The sequence below is a fragment of the Camelina sativa genome, chromosome 6 (assembly GCF_000633955.1).
Source record: "Camelina sativa cultivar DH55 chromosome 6, Cs, whole genome shotgun sequence".
In the NCBI taxonomy this organism is placed as follows: domain Eukaryota; kingdom Viridiplantae; phylum Streptophyta; class Magnoliopsida; order Brassicales; family Brassicaceae; genus Camelina; species Camelina sativa.
The window spans coordinates 3,384,410-3,407,782 of NC_025690.1; the positions used below are offsets into that span (position 1 = coordinate 3,384,410).

General features: G+C 35.5%; 4 protein-coding genes across 4 annotated transcripts; all 4 read left to right on the forward strand.

Moving 5' to 3' along the window:
* LOC104793920 (cytochrome P450 71B36-like) lies at nucleotides 6,137-7,803 on the forward strand (the record flags this gene model as incomplete). Its single annotated transcript, XM_019246550.1, has 3 exons — nucleotides 6,137-6,425; nucleotides 6,513-7,092; nucleotides 7,200-7,803. Coding segments are annotated over 3 exons (1,473 nt in total), but the record flags the coding sequence as incomplete, so codon positions are not given.
* LOC104790276 (cytochrome P450 71B35) lies at nucleotides 8,288-10,115 on the forward strand. Its single transcript, XM_010515989.2, has 3 exons — nucleotides 8,288-8,616; nucleotides 8,698-9,278; nucleotides 9,363-10,115. Exons 1-3 carry the CDS (start codon nucleotides 8,313-8,315, stop codon nucleotides 9,975-9,977), a joined length of 1,500 nt encoding a protein of 499 aa, XP_010514291.1. The 5' UTR covers nucleotides 8,288-8,312; the 3' UTR covers nucleotides 9,978-10,115.
* On the forward strand, nucleotides 11,847-13,820 carry LOC104790278 (cytochrome P450 71B26-like). Its single transcript, XM_010515990.2, has 3 exons — nucleotides 11,847-12,171; nucleotides 12,240-12,820; nucleotides 12,898-13,820. The coding sequence occupies exons 1-3, from the start codon at nucleotides 11,865-11,867 to the stop codon at nucleotides 13,525-13,527; spliced, it is 1,518 nt and encodes a 505-aa protein (XP_010514292.1). The 5' UTR covers nucleotides 11,847-11,864; the 3' UTR covers nucleotides 13,528-13,820.
* On the forward strand, nucleotides 16,231-18,003 carry LOC104790279 (cytochrome P450 71B26-like). The gene is made up of 3 exons (XM_010515991.2): nucleotides 16,231-16,550; nucleotides 16,626-17,206; nucleotides 17,299-18,003. The coding sequence occupies exons 1-3, from the start codon at nucleotides 16,244-16,246 to the stop codon at nucleotides 17,911-17,913; spliced, it is 1,503 nt and encodes a 500-aa protein (XP_010514293.1). The 5' UTR covers nucleotides 16,231-16,243; the 3' UTR covers nucleotides 17,914-18,003.

Consider the following 23,373-nt stretch of genomic DNA (forward strand, 5'->3'; position numbering starts at 1 on the left):
ATTACATTCCTGAGACTGTTTCATTTCTTGCCTTTTAGTTCATGCTTAGACTCATTTTTGTTTTTATTCATTTTCGCTTCTTGTCATACATTTTTGTTTCTAGTTCTGTGACTCATTTCCGTTTTGTTTTCTGATCACTCTAGGATTGTTAGACATAAAAACACTCTTTTTGAATTGGCTTAACTTGTGATTTCTTGATTGCATCTTGAGTGGTAGCAACATCCCATTTGGATTGACACCTTAAGTACTACAACTGCATAAGGTTAATTGAACCTACTAGGAGACACACAAAAATCTTAGCATCATGTCGGCTGAAGCATATCAATATGAGAAGGAGACATCTACGAGTATTTCTAACGGGTCTTTAAGCTGTTATTTTTGTGGGAAAATGGGTCACTTCAAACGGTTTTGTTATAAGTATTGGCAGAAGGTATGTACCTTAAAGCGCCAAGGAAGAGTCTTTTGGAATGGAGTTAGAAGACATGTTTGGATGAAGAAAGCTGACATATATTAGTCAGGGTCAAGTGTAGCTTCTGGATCAGGATTTAGATGCAATATGGCCATGTTACTGAAGAACAAGAAGATACGGAACCTTGGTTCTTCGATAACGGTTGCTCAAGACACATGACTGGAACCAAAAGTAATTTACAGAATATTAAGAAATTGAAGGGAGGTACAGTAACATTTAGAGATGGAAGTCATGGGTTCATACAAGGCAAAGGTACAACATGTGATAAAGAACTTCCACAGCTTGTGAATGTCTATCTAGTTCAAGGATTGTGTGCAAATCTGATAAGTATTAGTCAACTCTGTGACGAAGGATTGTCAGTCTTATTCACAAAGGTCGATTGCAAAGCATTGGATGAATCAGGTAATATCAAGTTAAATGGTGTGAGCTCTGGAAATAATAGTTACATGTGGGAGAAACATTCAATCAAATGCTACACTGCTCAAGGCAGTATAGATCTCTGGCATCAACGACTTGGTCATATGAATACAAGAAATCTTACTACTCTTGTGAATAAAGAGATAATACGAGGGGTAACCAAGCTTAAAATTGAGGACAATATTGTGTGTGGACCTTGTAATCAGGGAAAACAAGTCAAGATTCAGCACAAAAAGGTTCCAGACATTCAATCAAAGTCAGTTTTGGATCTGATTCACAAGGATTTGATGGGACCAATGCAAGTGGAAAGCTTAGCTGGAAATAAGTATGTGTTTGTACTAGTTGATGATTACTCCAGATACACTTGGGTACGTTTTATCTGTGAGAAGTCAGATACAGTAGACAGTTTCAAGATCTTAGCTTTACAACTACTTAATGAACGTGGAGGCATCAAGAAAATTTGGAGTGATCATGGTGGAAAGTTTCAAAACGAAGCTATGAAAAACTTTTGTGAACAACATGGGATTGCACATCAGTTATCAGCACCGAGAACTCCACAGCAGAATGGAGTGGTAGAAAGAAAGAATAGAACTCTTTAGGAAATGGCAAGAGCAATGATACATGGAAACCTTGTTCCTAAAAAGTTTTGGGCTGAAGCTTTGAACACTGCTTGTTATATAGTTAACAGAGTCTATGTATGAAGAGATACGACGAAAACGCCTTATGAGCTGTGGAAAGGCAAAACACCAAATCTGAGCTATTTCCATGTTTTTGGGTGCAAATGCTACATTTTAAATGACAAAGATTATCTTGGTAAATTCGATTCCAGAAGTGATGAAGGCATGCTTTTGGGTTATGCGGAGAGTAGCACAACGTTTATAGTGTACAACAGACGTACAGGCTTAATCATGGAATCAGTAAATGTGGTTTTTGATGATCAGTCTGTAGCTGTACGAGAAGATGATTCAGATAGTGAGTCAGAACAAGTAAGTATCACTAAAGTACGCAATGAAGTTTCTGAGTTGGATACTCCTGTTACAAAACCGGAAGAAGTACAACAAGTTCATAAGAATCACTCTGCATCTGATGTCATTGGAGACTTTAATGGAAAAAATGAAGACTAGAGGAATTCAGCTTGACTTTTAGAAGATGACAAGCTACCTTACAACTCTAGAAACAGTTTTCTATGAGTGTTTTGTGTCGATGATCGAACCGAAGGATCATATAGAAGCTGTTCAAGATGATTTTTGGATTATAGCCATGGAAGAAGAACTGGAACAGTTTGAGCGTAATGATGTTTGGGAACTGGTTCGTAGACCATTAGATGTGAATATCATTGGTACAAAGTGGATTTTCAAGAACAAAATTGATGAGAGTGGTGTTGTGGTTCGCAATAAAGCTAGATTGGTTGCACAAGGGTATACGCAGATCGGAGGTATAGATTTTGAAGAAACTTTTGCACCAGTAGCAAGACTTGAGTCCATTAGACTGTTTCTAGGAATGACTTGCATTCTGAATTTCAAGGTTTTTCAGATGGATGTTAAGAGTGCCTTCTTGAATGGGATTTTACAAGAAGAAGTATATGTTGAACAACCCAAAGGTTTTGAAGATCCAGTCAGGCTTGAGTATGTATATAAGCTTAAGAAAGCTCTTTATGGGTTGAAACAAGCTCCAAGAGCTTGGTATGAAAGGCTAACTAGTTTCTTGTTAGAGCAGAACTATAATAGAGGAAGTGTGGACAAGACCTTATTTATCTTGGAACAAGATGATGATATCATGATGGTTCAGATTTATGTTGATGACATAATTTTTGGAAGTACTTCAAAAGAGTTGGTGGATAAGTTTGTGAGTAGTATGACACAAGAATTTGAGATGAGTCTGGTTGGAGAATTAAAGCAGATTACACAGTCAGATCAAGGAATTTTTATTTCACAAAGCACTTAGGCTAGACAACTTCTTAAAAAAATTCAGATGGATAAGTGCAAAGAAGCTTTGATACCTATGAGTACTTCATTGAAACTATCAAAAGATGTTGATGGTAAAGATGTGGATGTCAAGCAGTATAGAGGAATGATTGGGAGTTTGCTATATCTTACTGCTAGTAGACCAGATTTGAGTTTTAGTGTGGGGATATGTGCAAGGTTTCAGTCAAAACCAAAACAGTCTCATCTTGAAGCAGTAAAGTGAATTATCAAATATGTCAAAGGAACTGTTGATTTTGGGATTTGGTATTCCAAAGGTTCAAACAAAGGATTGGTTGGTTATTGTGATGCAGATTATGCAGGAAGTGTAACAGATCGGAAGAGTACAAATGGAGGTTGCTTTTTCCTAGGTAACAATCTAATAGCCTGGTTGAGTAAGAAACAAAATTCAGTGTCTTTGTCTACAGCTGAATCAGAATATATAGCTATGGGGAGTTGTTGTACTCAATTGTTATGGATGAAGCAGATGTCAGTAGATTATGGTATGGAGTCAGGAGTGCTACAAGTGTATTGTGACAATAGGAGTGCAATTGATATTTCTAAAAATCCAGTTCAACATTCAAGAACCAAGCACATTGATGTGAGACATCAATTTATCAGAGAATTGGTTGAAAAAAAGCAAGTTTTGATTGAGCATGTTGACACTGAAGAACAGCTAGCAGATATTTTCACCAAAGCTTTAGATTTTAATCGTTTTTCGTTCTTCCGAAATTCGATTGGTGTTTATGAGATGTGAATTACTCACAAGATCGGAGCTGGTACAGGAGGAGATATGATTTATAAAGCTGGTATTGGTGTTTGGATTATTGATTTTGGTTATGGTTTAGTGGAATCTGAGATACATGGATAAGATATTGGAAAAGATTTCTCGAGTATGGGCAGAATTTGTGTTTTTTGTTGTTTAAAAAAAAAGGGGAAACACAATATTTGTTTTGTAATTTACAAAATAAGAAGAGGAAAGTCTAAGAGTCTCTACTTCGTGTGTGTCGGAAAAAAAAAGTCGGAGATGGTAGGTGCAACTCGAAGTGGATTGGTGCGAAGAGCGAGGAAGTCGGAGATGTCTCGAGATGATGGGGCTGTCAATCGACCTCAATTGGTTGATGATTCGAGTGTGATGAAGAAGTTCAACCAAGGATTGTGCCGTATGGATCTGATAGCGATGATGATTCATCTAAAGGAGAATCGAAGAAGAATCAAATAGATCAAGGGGTAGATGATCTCGAAGGAGAAGATCTAATGGATGACGAGGTGGAATTTGTTGGCAAGAGTATAGAGAAGGCTTTTGTTTCAGAGTCTGATACAGAGGTTGGGGTTGAAGAAATCTCTGTACAAGAGCAGATTGAGAGACACACAGAGAAGCAGAGGAGCAAGAAACAGAGAGAAGTTGCCTTCGCTAGCAAGAAGAAATCAAAACGACCAAGATCCGCATAACCAAATACCAGGAATATTCGGACTAAATTTGGGTTTCAATCTGATGTGTTTATCTCCAAGGCAGCCAAATTAAGGTACTCTTAGTTCTTCTCTAGGAAATTTACAGCTGAGAGACAATTGAATATGTCTCGAACGGATGAATTTGGATTTATTGGGAAGATATTGTCGTTAGGACTTGGAGCTACAGTTGATGATCCTTCTGTTTATGTCAAAAAAATTATTTGTGAATTTTATGCTAATTTGCCTAATGGAAAGGCTAGGGATGGTGTTCAAGTGTTTGTGAGGGGACATTGGTATGAGTTTTCTCCTAAGGCGATTAATCGAGCTTTTAGTATTTCGCCTTTGACTAAAGCTGAAAAGAAAGCTGATGCAGCAGTGGATAAATTGAGTAAAGATGAACTTGCAGAGTTTTTAAGTGGTGAAGACAAATCGACTTGGGCTAATTTAAAAGTTGCGGATCTACCTTAGGAGAGTGCAGCTCTTTTAATGTTGGCAGCATACAATTGGGTTCCTTCGAAACACAGGAATCATCTTTTGGTTAAACGAGCTCGAGTAGTTTACAAGATTATCAAGAGCATCCGGTTTGATTTTGGGCAGTTGGTTTATAATCAGATTATGAACATAAGTTGGACAGATCCTACTCGCTATATGGTTTTTCCAAGAACAATCTTTGAAACTCTTAGAGTTCAAGAAGGTCCGCTTGAGTGGTCAGATGAAGAAGAAGATATGTATGCTGAGTTTTATACAAAGGATGCCGGACATATATATGAGGTTAAGCATAATCTGATTCCAGAATGTGATGAACCGATGCAAAGATCACCATTTGGAAGACAAGCTGAAGAAGGGTCTTCTTCTGCGTCTGACGTTGTTCAATTGGGTAGTATACGATTGCCGCATATTGGTCAGGATAGTGCAGAGATTTCATATGAAGCATTGGTTGATACTGCTCAAGCTCTTCAGAGGCTTACAGATGTGGTTCACAGGTTGATTCAGAATCATCCATTGTCAAAGATGATTTAGTGGTTTTTAACTGTTGTGCTCACAAGTAGGGGGAGAAATGGAGTCTGGTTCTGATATTCTGGGGAGCTACAAGTATGGGGGAGCTACAGTTCTGGGGGAGCAGTGTTTTGTTTTGTTTTTAAAAAAAACTATATGAACATTAGTTCGTTTGTCAGCTGGTTTGTTGTTTGCATAATTTATGACATTTATGTGTTAAGGATTTTAGTTTATTAAAGGTTTCATTTAGATTAATTTGAATGCATGAAAAAGATTTAAAGTGCAGATGCTTGTGAAGCACAAAGTCAAAAAGGGGGAGATTGAAGATGCAGCATTTGAACAAGTGTTTGAACTACTTTAGAAGGACACAACACTAATACAAGAACAGAGTATCAAGTGATCTATGGCGGCGATTATCAAGACTCATACAGGACTAGAAGGCAAGAGAAACTTCTAGAAGGTCGAAGAGCTTCATGTTTACAATTGGAATGTAAACATGAAGAAATTGAGAAATTTCCTAAACCATAAAGAAAAAGGAAATTGTCCAATTCCTATTAGGATTAGATTAGGTAGTTTGCTAATTAAATAGCTAATACCTAGATCTATAAATAGGGGTGCTATAGCTAGGTTGAGCTTGAGCACAAACAAAAGAAAGTTTATCTAGCTACTAAGTTTTAGTCTAAAAGAAAAAGAGCTAAGAACTTAGGGAGAGCAAGAGAGTTTTTTAAGAAAGTTTTGAGAGATTCGAAAATTGTTTAGAACAAACTTGTAAACAGATTTTCTATCAATCAAAAAGTGTTTAAAGAAATCGTTATTCAAATTTTTCAGATCTTAATTTCTCTCACTTTCATTTCTCTCTTGTATTCTTCTCACCGCCTTCAAACACAAGAAGCAGCGGCAACATGATCAACAGAAACCACCGTCTCCTCCTGGTTTTCCGATCATCGGAAACTTACATCAGCTCGGAGAATTACCACATCAATCTCTATGGAAACTCTCCAAAACGTATGGTCCTGTGATGCTTTTAAAGTTTGGAAGTATCCCAACGGTCGTAGTTTCTACCTCTGAAACTGCAAAGCAAGTTCTGAAAGTCCATGACCTCCATTGTTGTAGCCGTCCAACCTTAGCAGGTACCGTGACTATCACTCAAAGCATACTGAAGTTTTAGATTTTGTTTGTGTATTCGTAGGTTTAAACAAAGGCCAATGATTATTTAGGACCAAGAGCGCTCTCTTACAATTATCTGGACATTGCTTTCTCTCCTTTTGGTGATTACTGGAAAGAACTAAGGAGGATGTGTGTGCAAGAACTCTTCAGCGTTAAACGAGTTCATTCTTTTCAACCCATCAAGGAAGAGGAAGTCAAGAAACTGATCGATACAGTCTCTGAATCGGCTTCTCAGGGAACACCGGTTAACTTGAGCGAGAAGTTTACTGCTTTAACGGTAAGCGTGATATGCAAGTCAGCCTTTGGAGTGAGTTTCCAAGGAACAGTGCTCGATAGTGACAAATTCAAGAAGTTAATCCTCGATACATTTTTGTTTTTGGGGAGCTTCTCTGCCACAGATTTTTTTCCAAATGGTGGCTGGATCATCGACTGGCTCACAGGGTTACAAGGGCAGAGAGAGAGAAGCGTGAGTATTCTTGATGCATTCTATGAACAAATGTTTGATCTACATAAATATGGAAAAAAAGAAGGAGTTGAAGATTTCGTTGACTTGCTCTTGAGGTTGGAGAAAGAGGAAACTGTTATTGGATATGGCAAGCTCACAAGGAACCATATGAAAGCAATATTAATGCATGGTAACTAATTAGCTACATATACGATTCATAATCCAACTTAAACTGTAACACATGAAGTTTCTAAGATTTTTTTTTTTTTTTTTTTGGTGTGATCGTGTCACAGAATATTCTTATTGGGGGCATAGGCACATCTGCAATAACAATGACATGGGCAATGACAGAACTTATGAGAAACCCGCGAGTAATGAAGAAGGTGCAATCTGAAATCAGAAGTCAAATTGGTAGCAAGTCAGTGATCAGCTTGAATGACATAAATCAGCTCCATTACCTTAAAATGGTGATCAATGAAACATGGAGGCTACATCCTCCATCGCCTCTTATGGTTCCAAGAGAAGTAATGTCTGAATTTGAGATCAATGGCTACACGATCCCTATCAAGACACGGCTTTATGTGAATATATGGGCTATCGGCCGTTATCCGGATATCTGGAAAGACCCAGAGGAGTTTCTTCCAGAAACGTTTATTAATAGTGGGATTGACTCAAAAGGTCGGAACTTTGAGTTGTTACCGTTTGGAAGTGGTACGAGAATGTGTCCTGCCATGTACATGGGGACAACAATGGTGGAGTTTGGCCTAGTTAATATGTTGTATCAGTTTGACTGGACATTACCAGAAGGTATGGTGGTTGAAGATATTGACATGGAAGAATCTCCTGGACTCAATACAAGCAAGAAAAATGAGCTTGTACTGGTTCCTGTGAGATAGTTAGATCATTGATCACTAAAACTATGTTCTTTTTCCTTGAGATTACAAAATATAATACATCATAGATTGCACTGAATAAAACTAAACCTTGTGTTCCTTTGTTTCTCATCATGATAAGATATTTTTGGTCTAGTTGTGGTTTAGGAGTCTACAGTCTACTGTGACAAATTTTTCATAAACAAGAAAACAAATATCTATATCTTTGAATATAAAACTAACTGTTTTTTTTTAAATATATTAAATATATATTTTTCAATAAAACTAATATAATATATGTAGACAGCAAGAAAAAACAAAAGATAATTTAGGTCCCTAACTTGACACCATTAGAAAAAAAAGACTTTACTATTAAAAAAAATTCAGACAAAGGGGAAAAAAAACAAAATAATTTTCTAAAAATGTAAAATTAAGAATTTTTGAAAATATTAAATATATTTGAAGAAAATAATTTGATGACAGCAAGGAGGTAATACATTTATAACGGTTTCCCTACAGCAATCAAATCCGAAATGGCTAACATTTGGCTTCTCTCACTTATCTTCATCATCTGTATTCTTCTCGCCGTTTGCAACCACAAGAGGCATCGAAAATATCGGCAGTTACCATCTCCGCCAGGCTTACCGGTCATTGGAAACTTACACCAGATTGGAGAATTACCACATCAGTCTCTATGGAAACTCTCAAAGAAGTATGGTCCTGTGATGCATTTGAAACTTGGAAGAGTACCAACAGTCGTAGTTTCTTCCGCTGAAACAGCAAGACAAGTTCTGAAAGTTCATGACCTAAACTGTTGTACCCGTCCAGGCTTGATAGGTACTACTTTTTGTTTCTCTGTTCCATAAGAGTTCAACAAACATCATGAATCTTGAATCTTGGATCTTGATCATTCTTTAGGGCAAAGAGAGCTCTCTTACAACTATTTGAACATTGCTTTCTCTCCTTTTGATGATTACTGGAAAGAAGTAAGGAAGCTTTGTGTTCAAGAACTCTTTAGTACTAAACAAGTTCACTCTATTCAACCCATTAAGGAAGAGGAGGTCAAGAAACTGATCGATTCAATTTCGGAATCAGCTTCTCAGAAGAGTCCTGTTAACTTGAACAAGAAGTGTCTTGCTTTAACTGTAAGTGTAGTATGCAGAGCAGCGTTTGGTGTGAGTTCTGAAGGAACTTTACTTAGCAATGACAGGTTCAACAAGTTAATCCGTGAAGCATTCGAGATGTTGGGAAGTTTCTCTGCCTCAGATTTTATCCCTTACATCGGTTGGATCATTGACTGGTTCACTGGTTTGCAAGGGAGTAGAGAAAAAAGCGCACGAGATCTCGATGCGTTCTATGAACAAGTTATTGATCTGCATAAAGAGGGAAAGGAAGTAGGCAGTGAGGACTTTGTGGACTTGCTATTAAGATTGGAGAAAGAAGAAGCAGTTCTTGGAAATGATAAACTCACAAGAAACCATATCAAAGCAATCTTGCTGGTAACTAAAAAAAAAAAGTTTTAGCATTGATCTCTTATGTCATAGTCATAGTACTTGAGTTTTTGATATGTTTGAATGACACAGGACGTTCTTCTCGCGGGAATGGATACTTCTGCAATAACAATGACATGGGCAATGACAGAACTTGCAAGGAATCCACGAGTGATGAGAAAAGTTCAAACTGACATCAGAACTCAAATGGGAAACAGAGAAATAGTCAGCATGGATGACATAGAACAGTTCCATTACCTGAAAATGGTGATCAAAGAAACATGGAGACTACATCCTACAACACCTCTTCTACTCCCAAGAGAAGTGATGTCTGAAGTTCAGATCGATGGTTACACGATTCCGGTCAAGACACGGATTCATGTAAATGTTTGGGCTATCGGGCGTGATCCCAAAACCTGGAAAGACCCTGAAGTGTTTCTCCCAGAGAGGTTTATGGATAGCGACATTGATGCTAAAGGACAACACTTTGAGCTGTTACCCTTTGGGGGTGGCCGGAGAATTTGTCCTGCAATTTACATGGGGACAACAATGGTGGAGTTTGGTCTGGCTAATCTTTTGTATCATTTTGACTGGAAGTTACCAGAAGCCATGGTGGTCGAAGATATCGACATGGAAGAAGCTCCTGGACTCACTGTCAACAAGAAAAACGACCTTCTACTTGTGCCAACGAAGTATTTAAATCCTTAAAAAACTAAAGTTCATCATAAGGAATAATAAATCTTGATAGAACAAAATCTCATATTACCTTTCTTGTTATGACTTATGAGTATGTTAATTGCAAATTCAACTGAATATGTCATTTCCCTATGCATGATAAGTTTTTCTTGCGGTTCCACTACTGATACTTCCACATTATTTTGCAATTCGTCGGCGTACTTCTCCGCTACAGAAAAGGTAAGAACCACAATAAATCGTTTGGTTATACATGATTCATGAACATGATTACTAGGTAAAGGACCAAGAATCTTTCGTTTATATAAAAAAAAGTACAAGAATCTGTCGTTTCGGTATCTCGACATAATTGACGACGACAATATTTTTCAACTCGGCTAGACGGGCTTCTAGCATATAGAATAGGTTAGAAACTAGAAAAAGTCGTTTCACTGTGCATTAATATTAAAACGATGTCAATATTATGTTAAGAAGAACCAGACTGTGTCGTATCCCTATGCATAAATATATAATGTGTCAATATTAATAAATTCAACAATGTAATGCTCACTGAATTATGTTTTGGTCAATGCAGCACGATATTATTAATTTATGTGATGTGACTGATGTCGTCTTGAGTTGTAAACTTTGTGTATTTATTAATTATTACATTCAATGCGAGTAATAAGAGAAGGTAATCCTTCTGGTGCAAGCCTAGGTGTGACCTAAAAAGCGTTGAGGTTCTTGTTGATTCTTGAAAGTTACATAACGTTCATCAAGCATTTTGCAATGAGTCATTTCTAGGTAATGATATCAAGTTACCAAAAGTTAGTATGACTGAAATAATCAATACTTTTTTTTGTGAGGTAAAAATAATAGTAAATACTTAATCAGTTTGACTTGGTTACAAGCAAGCTGGGAGCTTCTTAAATCATTGAAGCAAATATGTTCTTGGTGGGTTATCTAGTCAGGTAAAGCTGTTGAGATCTTCTGGTTAATCAACAAGTTGAGTGGATGTGGTTTGAAGGAGAATATATATCTAAGCTGACATAATACTGAACACAATGTCATGCATGTTGTTATTGTCATACTCACAAAGCTGTTAAGAATATGAAAGACTTAGTGAAGAATATACTCTACTTAATTTTGGGAAGTAAAGCTCAATTTTTAGATTATATATTGATTCTCGTTTAGTACTGTTAATTCACGTTTGCATCGAGGATGTTTTTCTGATGAAATAAAATTTCTACTAGTGCATTACGAATAAGAAACACTTGGGAGTTGGGTCAAAGTCCATTTAACCAAGTCCAAGTGGTCTGCATGCTGTACATGCACACAGTGAATCGCGACAGGATTGTGACGACTGACGAGTTTACACTTTTATTTGTCCTTTGAACCGAGGCTACATGCTTGTTTAAAACATAAAGTTTAGTAACTTTTGAAGTCTCAGTAACATNAAAAAAAAAAAAAAAAAAAAAAAAAAAAAAAAAAAAAAAAAGAGAGAGAAAAAATATATAAAAAGCTACAATTTCTCTATAAATAGATTATGATTAATTTAGCGTAAAATATGTATATGAAAGCACTTCTAAAGTTTTTTATTTTCTATAGATATAGTAGTTGACATGTCGAATTTCTATGGATTTTCATGATACAAAGTCATAATTGTGGTATATATATACTCTTATTTAATAAGGAGGCAAAAAAATGTTAATAGTTAGTTAACGTGGTGATGACTAAGAAAAGTTAGTTAACGTGGCTGAGCTAGGCTCTCTTTTTGTCATCATCAGTTATTATAATTTTAGTCAAATTTTCATGTCGCCTTCATCAATTAAATTAATCAACTGAGCAATTCCCAAAGTTGTATATATATATATTAAGGCATGAGTTTTCTTCATAACTCGGTAAAACAATATAATAACAAAGATGGCTAACATTTTGATTCTATCACTTCTCTTCCTAATCATCTTTCTTCTTCTCACCGCCTTGAAACGCGCAAAGCGGCGACAACATCAACCAATACCTTCTCCTCCTGGTTTACCTATCATCGGAAACTTACATCAGCTCGGAGAATTACCACATCAGTCTCTATGGAGGTTGTCAAAAGAGTATGGTCCTGTGATGCTTTTGAAGCTTGGAAAAGTCCCAACAATCATACTTTCGTCCTCAGAGACAGCAAAACAAGCTCTAAGAGACCATGACCTCCTTTGTTGTAGCCGTCCTTCCTTAGCAGGTGCACTATAAATCAGTTCACATACTTTAAGTCTTGAATTTATACTTCATTCATATCTTACTCCACAGGGGGACGAGAGCTTTCTTACAACAATCGGGACATATCTTTCTCTCCTTATAATGAATACTGGAAAGAATTAAGGAAACTTTGTACTCAAGAGCTCTTCAGTGCTAAGAATATTCACTCAACGCAACCCATCAAGGACGAGGAAGTCAAGAAATTGATCGGTTCAATCGCAGAATCAGCTTCTCAAAAGACTCCGGTCAAACTGAACGAGAAGTGTCTTGCTTTGACTGTAAGTATAGTATGTAGGATAGCATTTGGTGTGAGTTTTGAAGGAACTGTGCTTAGCAATGATGGGTTTAACAAGCTAATCCGTGAAGCATTCGAGATGTTGGGAAGTTTCTCTGCCTCAGATTTTATTCCCTACATCGGTTGGATCATTGATTGGTTCACTGGTTTGCAAGGGAGGACAGAAAAAAGCGCACGAGATCTCGATGCGTTCTATGAACAAGTTATTAATCTGCATAAAGAGGAAAAGGAAGTAGGCAGTGAAGACTTTGTGGACTTGCTCTTGAAATTGGAGAAAGAAGAAGCTGTTGTTGGAAATGACAAGTTCACAAGAAACAATATCAAAGCAATCTTGATGGTAATTAGCTATTTAAATATTCAAAACCTAATGGCAAGAAATATAATCTTCGACTTAGTAATGTTTTCTTGTAACAGGACATTCTTTTAGCGGGAATCGAAACTTCTGCAGGAACCCTGACATGGGTGATGGCAGAACTTGCGAGGAACCCACGAGTGATGAGGAAAGTTCAATCTGAAATTCGAAACAAATTTGGCAAGACAGAACTAATCAGATCCGAAGACATAGATCAGCTCCATTACATGAAAATGGTGATTAAAGAAACATGGAGGCTACATCCTCCAGCACCTCTTTTGCTCCCAAGAGAAGTAATGACTGAATTTGAGATCAATGGCTACAAGATGCAACCCAAGACACAGATTCATGTCAATGTATGGGCTATCGGACGTGATCCCAATACCTGGAAAGACCCAGAGGAGTTTCTTCCGGAGAGGTTTCTTGATAGTAACATTGATACAAAAGGACAGAGCTTTGAGTTGTTACCGTTTGGGGCGGGCAGGAGAATGTGTCCTGCAATGTACATGGGGACAGCAATGGTGGAGTTTGGTCTAGCCAATATGTTGTATCATTTTGACTGGAAGTTACCAGAAGGGATAGCTGCCGAAGATATCGACGTGGAAGAAGCTCCTGGACTCACTGTGAACAAGAAAAATGAGCTTCTACTTGTGCCAGTGAAGTATTTGGGGCATCATGAGACTTCGGAATAAAGTGTAGCATCGTTTATACCTAAACAGAACACGCAATCCCAATGAAAAATAAATGCAGATGAGGGGATTTGAACCTCTGTCCTGAGACTCAATATAAGGCATTCCTCTCCAAATGAGCTATCAGATACATTACAGTAAAGCCTAACTGAATAATTATTAAAAAGGAGTGTGGGGCACGTGCCCCACCCCCTTTGGCTGTAGATTCGCCCCTGCCCAATCCGAAGATCATCTGTTTCTTTTGTTAGCCAATTAAGTGTTTAAGGAAGTGTCTGAAAGAAACTTTTCATTGGTAACGTAACTTGTACGTCAATTACATAATCAGCTTTAAAATCATCCTAACATATGAAATTCCGAATCGCTAATTTGGTTTACTATGCTCCTCGCGCAAAGAATTAACTCGTCGAAATCCTCCATTAGAGAGCCGTTATCTAAGTTCTGATTTCACACTGCCATTGGATGGTAAGAGACTTTGTGTTAGGGTTACGAAATTGTCGGATTCTTTCTTCCTATATAATAAATGAAAATTATTTTTTCCCTAAAATGTAACGTAGATTATTGAAAAGAAATCAAGAAGTAATTAATCTTTTTATAACCTTCTACTAATCATTTTTGAAGCAAATATGATTTTCAAAAATATTTAAAATTCGAATGCAGATAAAGTAAGTAATACAATTTTTTAATGAATAGAATTTTATATTTTATTTAAAGAAATGTTACAGATAACAACTGGTTCATTGAATTTCTATGAGAGGCTGAGTCTGATTACTATAGCTGATAAATTTTTGTAATACCCCCAACCCGCCGCACCGCCTGGTCGAAAACTGCAATCTAAATAACGAATAAAACTAAGTTGGGAAAAACATTAAAGAAGTGAGGAGTGAGTAATTACTCAGTGAAGATCAATTCTGCTCACTATAATATAACTACAACATAACATAGTTAGACACCACACTCTTAAAGCACATCCAGCAATCATAAAGGTTCAATGCAATACTCAACCTAACATATGATTTCAATACTATTTTACACCACATATATTTCTCAAACCATGATTTTCATCAATATACACAATCATCAATTTCGCTAAACTGAAATCTCATCAGCTTAGCCACAAGGATCCCAGCCAATCTCAAGTTCAACGTAACACAAGGCACGCAACCAATCTCAGGTCCGTCAACTTACACGACACGAAACCAATCTCAGCCTCGTCCAGTCACTAGGTACAAAACCAACCTATGGTTCGTCCATCACGTCATCTCATATCATTGTACATAAATCATCATGTCATATATCAATTCATTCTACCATGCTTAAAATCATCCTACCATGTCACAAAATATCAATCCAGGGACATACATATAAGGACATAGTTTCTAAGCCAATTGATATATGGTGTTTTAAGAATATTTTGTCGTTTGTTTAGTATTCATTTTGAGTTGTTTGTCACGTATGTGTCCATATTAATCTTCAGCAGGTGCTAGGAAGTCAGCCGAGTTGGAGACTGTTAGACTAGTTGGGTCAAATTAGTGCGAGAAGTAGAGATAAGGGACAAGGATAGATTAGCCCCTTATACCAACCGATCGATCTCCAATCAAAGGTGACCGATGCATATTTTCTGAAGGAGCGATCGGTTTTTTATTTGGACCGATCGGTCCCTATCTATCACGACGAAGAGTTTAAAATATGAGACTAAAGGACCGATCGGTCCGCTTCTCTGATGGCCAAACCAATTTTCCTTAGCCGGCTTTTATTTCTGTTTTTTTCTGTAATGAATATAAAACCTCCCAAAATCTATATCACAAACTATGTTTGTTTTTCTACAACAAACTACGTTTGTTTTTCTACGACTTGAGACTTTGGGATTTTAGAGATTCATTCATTTTGAGATTTTAGAGATTCATTCATTTTGAAAATTTAGAGAAAAGTGCTCCATCTTGCACAGTCGTGGTCGTCTTGAACAGTCATATTCTGTCTTGCACAATCGTGCTCAGTTTTACACAACTGTGCTCCTTGCGTGCTGAGTCACTCATACTCAGTCTTCTAGAAATTTTAAATCACTTTAAAATAACAAATATAATGAAAGAAATCACATAGATCTAGAAACAAAATATTAAAAATCATAACACAAATATATCTAAAAACAATAAATGAAAGTGAAAAAAATTATTGATGTAAAACAAAACACAAATGCATCTTGAAACAATAAAATAAAATAAAAAGTTCTAAATCTAGATCTCTGATATTTCATTTATATATATAAAAATTAAAATAAAAGAAAAAAACTTCGGTATTTCGTTTTTAGATGTAAGAGATTTTCTTTTATTTCGATTTTTAGTATTTGATTTCTAAATCAATTATTTATTATTTTTGTATCTGTCGACGTTAATTTTTTGGTTCTCGATCTCTGATATTTTGTCTCTAGATTGACGAGATTTTTGTTTTTAGATCTATGTCACATATTGAAGAGTCCCATTTCTATCGATCTCAATGAATCAATAATTATTGTGGTAGATATTTTTTTATAACGAGGAAAAAAAATTGTTAAAAGTTTAACGTGGCTCTCTCTCTTGTCTTCATCAATTATTATAATTTGACAATTTAATTTTCATGTCGTTTTCATCAATTAAATTATTGAAGTGAGCATATATTAAAGTTGTATATATATTATATATATCTACACAACTCAGTAAATTAATAAAATAATACAATATACAAAATGGCTAACATTTTGATTCTGTCACTTCTCCTTCTAATTATCTTTCTTCTTCTCACCGCCTTAAAACATGCACAGCGGCGGCAATATCGATCAATACCGTCTCCTCCTGGTTTACCTATCATTGGAAACTTACATCAGCTAGAAGACTTACCACATCAGTCTCTATGGAAGCTCTCAAAAGAGTATGGTCCTGTGATGCTTTTGAATCTAGGAAAAGTCCCAACAGTTATACTTTCGTCATCCGGAACAGCAAAACAAGCTCTAAGAGACCATGACGTCCATTGTTGTAGCCGTCCTTCCTTAGCAGGTACTAAATAAATCAGTTCACTTACAAAAGTCTTGAATTGTTTAGTTGTTACTTCATTCATATCTCAATCCTCAGGGGGAAGAGAGCTCTCTTACAACAATCGGGACATATCTTTCTCTCCTTACAATGACTACTGGAAAGAAATAAGAAAGCTTTGTACTCAAGAAATCTTCAGTGCTAAAAGAATTAACTCAATTCAACCCATCAAGGACGAGGAGGTCAAGAAAATGATCCATTCAATCGCGGAATCAGCTTCTCGGAAGACACTGGTCAACCTGAACGAGAAGTGTCTTGCTTTAAGTGTAAGTATAGTATGTAGGACAGCATTTGGTGTGAGTTTTGAGGGAACTGTGCTTAGCAATGACAGGTTCAACAAGCTAATCCGTGAAGCATTCGAGATGTTGGGAAGTTTCTCTGCCTCAGATTTTATCCCATACATCGGCTGGATCATCGACCGGCTCACTGGTATGCAAGGGCGGAGAGAAAAAATCGGGCGAGATCTCGATGCGTTCTATGAACAAATTATTGATCTGCATAAAGAGGAAAAGGAAGTAGGCAGTAAAGATTTTGTGGACTTGCTATTGAATTTGGAGAAAGAAGAAGCTGTTGTTGGAAATGACAAGTTCACAAGAAACAATACTAAAGCAATCTTGATGGTAACTATTTAAATATTCAAAACCTAATGGTGAAGAAATTTTGTAACAAAACCTAAGATTCTTGACTTATATATAATATGTTCTTGTAACAGGACATTCTTTTAGCGGGGATTGAAACTTCATCAGGAACCATGACATGGGCGATGGCAGAACTAGCGAGGAACCCGCGAGTGATGAGCAAAGTTCAATCTGAAATCCGAAACAAATTTGGGAAGAGAGAACTAATCAGCTTGGAAGACATCGACCAACTCCAATACTTGAGAATGGTAATTAAAGAAACATACAGGCTACATCCTTTAGCACCTCTTCTGCTCCCGAGAGAAGTAATGACTGAATTTGAGATCAATGGCTACAAGATTCAACCAAAGACACATATACATGTGAATATATGGGCTATTGGGCGTGATCCCAATACCTGGAAAGACCCAGAGGAGTTTCTTCCCGAGAGGTTTCTTGATAGCAAGATTGATACAAAAGGACAGAGCTTTGAGTTATTAGCCTTTGGAAGTGGCAGGAGAATCTGTCCTGGAATGTACATGGGAGAAACAATGGTGGAGTTTGGTCTGGCGAATTTGCTGTACCATTTTGACTGGCAATTACAAGAAGGCATGGACGTCAAAGATATTGACATGGAAGAATGTCTTGGATTCTCTGCGGGAAAGAAAAATGGTCTTCTACTTCTTCCTGTAAAATATTTGGATCAATGATTGAATAACTTTTGCATTTAATCAATCAATGATCAAAATATGCATAGTATGGTTTTTGATTAAATAAATTTTATATTCAATCAAACTACATATAACACTTTGCTAAAACTATTTACGAAGTTGGATATGATTGTAGCTGATTAGCTTGCCTGAATAGTCTACGTTCAATCAATTAGAAAGTTACCCTAGCTTTGCTTACGAAGTTTCACGTTAAGTTTTTGTCGTTCGACTCTACTTTTATATCCCTCATGGCCTCATTGTCTTTAATTAGCTTCCTGGTAACGTAAGGTTTTGATTTTCTCTTTTTAGGTTTAACTAAGTTTGATAACATTAATATTTAGACTATTAAAAAAAAAAAAAGAAAAATCACCAGTGTGAGTTTTTGTCGTTAGACTTTACTTTTACGTCTTCTCTTTTATACCCCTCATTGTCTTTAATTAGCTTCCTTATGGCGTATATTTATTTGATATATTTAAGTAAAAATTATGTATAATTGATAACAATTATGAAATAATATCTTATAAAAAATATTACATTACTATTAATTCATAATATTTCTTTTAGATATATAATATTTTAATATAAAAAAAATCAATTGTGCCTAGACGGATTGAACTGGTGACTTCGCATATCCAAACCCAATTCATTTAACGAAACATTTTTATAATCAGAAATTAATGTCATTTTCATATTTAATTGATCACCACCACTTATGTTTATAAAATTTTCACAGTTTTTTTTCTTTCACTACAAGAAAACGCGCTCTTTGAAACGGAAATTTGCGACGATAATATATTCTCGTAAATTTGCTATGGATTTGCGAGTAACTTTTTACGGAGACAAGATTCCTTGCAATTCCCTCTCAAATTTTGCGACGGAATACTCCCTCGCAAATTTGTAAGGGACGTGAAACAGATTTTTGAGACCGAGTAAAACCCTTGCAAATAAAATGGAAATCGCTCGCAAATTTGCGATGCATTAGCGATAACTCATTGCATAGCAAATTTGCGAAGGAGTTGCAGGGGACATAGATGTCGGAAAGCACGTTTTACCCGAGTCTAACTGCTATGTCTTCAAAAATCTAGAGGCCTCGTAAATTTTTAGCAAAAAATAAAATTTTAAAAATATCCCTCGCAAATCCTTTGCAAATATCCCTAGCAAGTCTATGGGACATGAAAACCACAATACAAAACGCTTAGACAAAAAAACACTTTTGCCACCAAAAAAAAAAAATCTTGTGAAAGAAAAAAGGGAATTTTGTTAACTACCACATTTTTTTCAAACTTTTGAGTATGCCACATTTTAAAAACCTTTTTCTGATCTCCCAAAAGGGATATATAAAAAGACCAAATTGACCTGCATATAATGGCCATAAAAAAAGCATTTGTATAAGCAAAAGGAATATATTATTTTATGATCCCTTATTTTATTCTATTTCTTTATTTGAGACAGAGGTGTTCGGCATGATCCCACAATATTGATACTTAATGTGGATAAAAGGAAGAACAAAAGTGCAAAAAGACAAATAGCTAAAACACAAACTTCATGGACAATAATTATTGCCACCAAAATTTAGTAATATTTTTTTTTGTTTCAAACTTTTGTCCGTCAATATAACTTGGGAAAGCTGATATGATCTAATATGTAAGAGTATAAAAGTTGTCCACTGGATATTTCAATGTTGTCCACTTAAAAGTTCCATGTTGTCTACCAAAAATTTTATTGTTATGTATTTCTCAATTGGTGAACAAGATTTATTTTATGCTAGAATTGTGTATACATAAGATGTAAACTTGTCTATTACTCAAAAACTGGTCCATATATTTCGGTGGGAAAAACATGTTTATAAATAAATTATGGACATTTTGGCTATCACAGTATTACATTTTGTCTTTTGGATAATCCTTTTGCAAAATGTAGTCCATAAAGGATTCATATGGGGTTAAACAAGAAATGAAGTAGAAAGTTGTATTAGAAAAAAAGAAACTAATGTGTCGATATTACTGATTAAACATGGTATAAAAACTGTTAATATTTTTATTAATATGAATCGGTTTTCACTTTATTTTCACTTGCAAATCAGGATAGTAAACTGCAATTTACTAGTATCATTCGATTTTCACTTGTAGTCATGTAGTTTGATAATAAACTAGCTATACACCCGCGGGACTATATTTTTTGTTTAGAAAGGCAAAATAAAATTTATTTATTATATTAACTATATATGTAAATGATATTTTTTGTATTTTTTAAATCTACTATAGTTTTACATCAATTTATTATGTAGTGTTTAATTTCCATTGTCTACATGTAGTGGTTTATATGTAGTGTATAATTTTCATTGTCTACATGAAGTTTAATCAGAAATCTCGACTGTTATTATTGTCTACGGTAAATCAATTGTGTTTAATGTTTAGTATAGTTTTTTTAGAAAATGGATTAATTAAATATAAGATATTTAATGCTAATGGGTGTTGGTCCAATACTTTTGGAAATTTGAATAGGAGAAAATCTTCTTCAATTAGATTCCAAATTTAATATTATTTAGAGTAAAAAAAAAATGTCAATGACATTCCATAAATGTCAATGTAAATAGATCTGAACTTTAGTATTTATTTCATAAATGTCTCCAAAAAAAAATATATATATATATATATAGATATTAACGTTAGTGATTTTCCATTTTTATCAAGTTTATTTTAAATTATTGTAATCAGTGAATCTCCATAAATAATAGTTAGTGTTTTATTTTTAATTTTACTAGGAGGAGTTTTGAAGAAAAACAGGATTTAATCGATTTTTGGTTTGTTAACAAATAGAAGAGATACAATGGAAGACAAAACATCCTTCTTGCATGTGTTGTAAGTTTAATTTGGGAAAAAAAACTGACAGAATATGAAATGACGAGACACATATATATATATATATATATATATTTTTAATTTTGTAAAAGTAAATGAAGTAATGAGAGAGGGATAGTTTAGTCAATTCATGGGATGTACGTGGTAGTCTACAAAAGAAGTTATGGAATGTGGTAGAAACCAATAAATATGTTTTGAAACGTGGTAGATTTATTTAAAAACTCAAGAAAAAAAGCTACAGAAAAAGCCTAGAAAATTTTAAATTTCATAATAATATTTGGAAGTGGGAAGCATGAGATATATACAATACGATGGTGGATGTACATTCATAGAGATCCGGAGACCGGTGATGTGACGAAAGAGTTTTGTGATGGCTTGCGCGGTTTTATGTACCAGACGACAAACCAAGACTTTACTCGTGAAAACAATACAATATTTTGTCCATGTCGCAAGTGCTTAAAAAATAAATATTTGAAATTTAATCTAGTGAAGAAGCATATTTATAATAGAGGATTTATGCCGAATTACTATGTATGGTTACGTCATGGAGATAGTTGTAGCAGTAACGCTGGAAGTAGTAATATAAATTATGTTGTTGATCAACCTAGTAATTATGGGAATCAAGAATCTGATCAGTTTGGTTTTAATGGGTATAACGAGGAAAATAGATTTCATGATATTGTTAATGTTGCATTTCATGAAACTACTGCTGCATTTCATGAGAATAATATGGAACAACCCAAGGTAGATGCACAACGTTTTATGCTATGTTAGATGCTACAAATCCACCTATATGTAGAGAAGGGCATTCTAACTTATTACTGGCATCTAGGATGATGACAATTAAAGCTGATAATAACTTAAGTGAGAATTGCATGGATTCTTGGACTGAACTAATTAAAGAATATTTGCAAGATGATAATGTATCGGCTGAGAACTACTATGAAATAAATAAGTTGGTTGCGAGTCTTGGATTACCATCTGAAATGATTGATGTGTGCGTTGACTATTGCATGATTTTTTGGAAAGATGATGCTAAGCTGCAGGAATGTTGATTTGCAGGAAGTCGAGATATTAGCCTACTGAGGGAAGGACACGAGTGCCATATAAACGAATGTGGTACTTGTCTATTGCTGATAGATTGGAACTTTTCTATCAATCAAAAATGTACTGTAGTGGCAATGAGATGGCATGCAGAACATTCTACTAAAGAAGGAGAAATTACACACCCATCTGATGCAAAGGCGTGTAAACATTTTCAGTCTTGGCTTGTGTACAAATGGTTTTAGTCCATTTGGTATGTTAGGGAGGCAGTATTCTTTATGGCCTGTTATATTGACGCCATACAATATTTCTCCAGATATGTGTATGCGAAGCGAATTACTGCTTTTGAGTATTTTGGTACCAGGTCCTAAGCATCCGAAGTGAGCTCTAGATATCTTATTGCAACCTCTGATTCATGAACTGAAGCAATTGTGGTATGAAGGTGTTCAGACGTTCGATTCCTCGAAAAAACAGAATTTCAATATGCTAGCAGTGCTAATGTGGACGATTAGTGACTTCCTCGCATACGGAATGTTATCTGGGTGGACAACACATGGAAGATTATTATGTCCTTATTGTATATATTAGGCATTTCAGTTAGAGTATTGGCAAAAACCTTGTTGATTTGATTGTTATTGTCGGTTTCTTTCCTTTCAGCATCCGTATCGGAAGAACAAGAAGTTGTTTAGAAAGAATAAAGTTCTGTGTGTTCCTCCACCAACTTACGTCCCTAGCAATGATTTTTTTGAACAAATCGATTACTATGGTGCTCAAGAAACATGTAAATGTGGGGGCAACTGGCACACACCAGCAAACATGGCAAGTGGATATGGAAGCGCTCACAATTGGCATAAGCAGAGTATTTTTGGGGAGCTTAAATATTGGAAAGATATTTTCTTGCGGCATAACCTTGACGTGATGCACATCGAGAAAAACATTTTTTAATAATTTTATCACTATATTTTTGAATGTGCAGGGTAAAACAAAAGATATTATGAAATCAAGGTTGGGTTTGGCAGAAATATGCGCAAGGATCGAGTTATATATTACAAGAGATGGAAAATTAGCAGTACCCCAATTTCGATTGACAACGAAGGCTAAGAAGGTGTTGTTCGAGTGGGTTAGATCTGAAGCAAAGTTTCCAGATGGATTTGTCTCAAACTTTTCAAGATGTGTAGAGCAAGGCCAAAATTTTCAGTGATGAAGAGCCATGATTATCATGTATTCATGCAACGACTACTACCATTTGTATTTCTTGAGCTATTGTCAGGAAACGTTCATGAAGCTATTGCAGGTATATATTTACAAAATATCATATATTTATATAAAGATTATTTAATTAATTCACCCATTAATTGATTATGCATTGGCTCGTAGGAATCATAGCATTTTTCCGGGACTTATGCAATAGAACATTAACCATTGACGGCATAGAGTAGTTACAAAATAATATTCCAGTGTTGATTTGTAAGAGAAAATCTTTCTTCCTACTTTTTTGACATAATGTAACATCTTCCTGTCCATCTACTACATGAAGCAGATCTTGGTGGGCCAG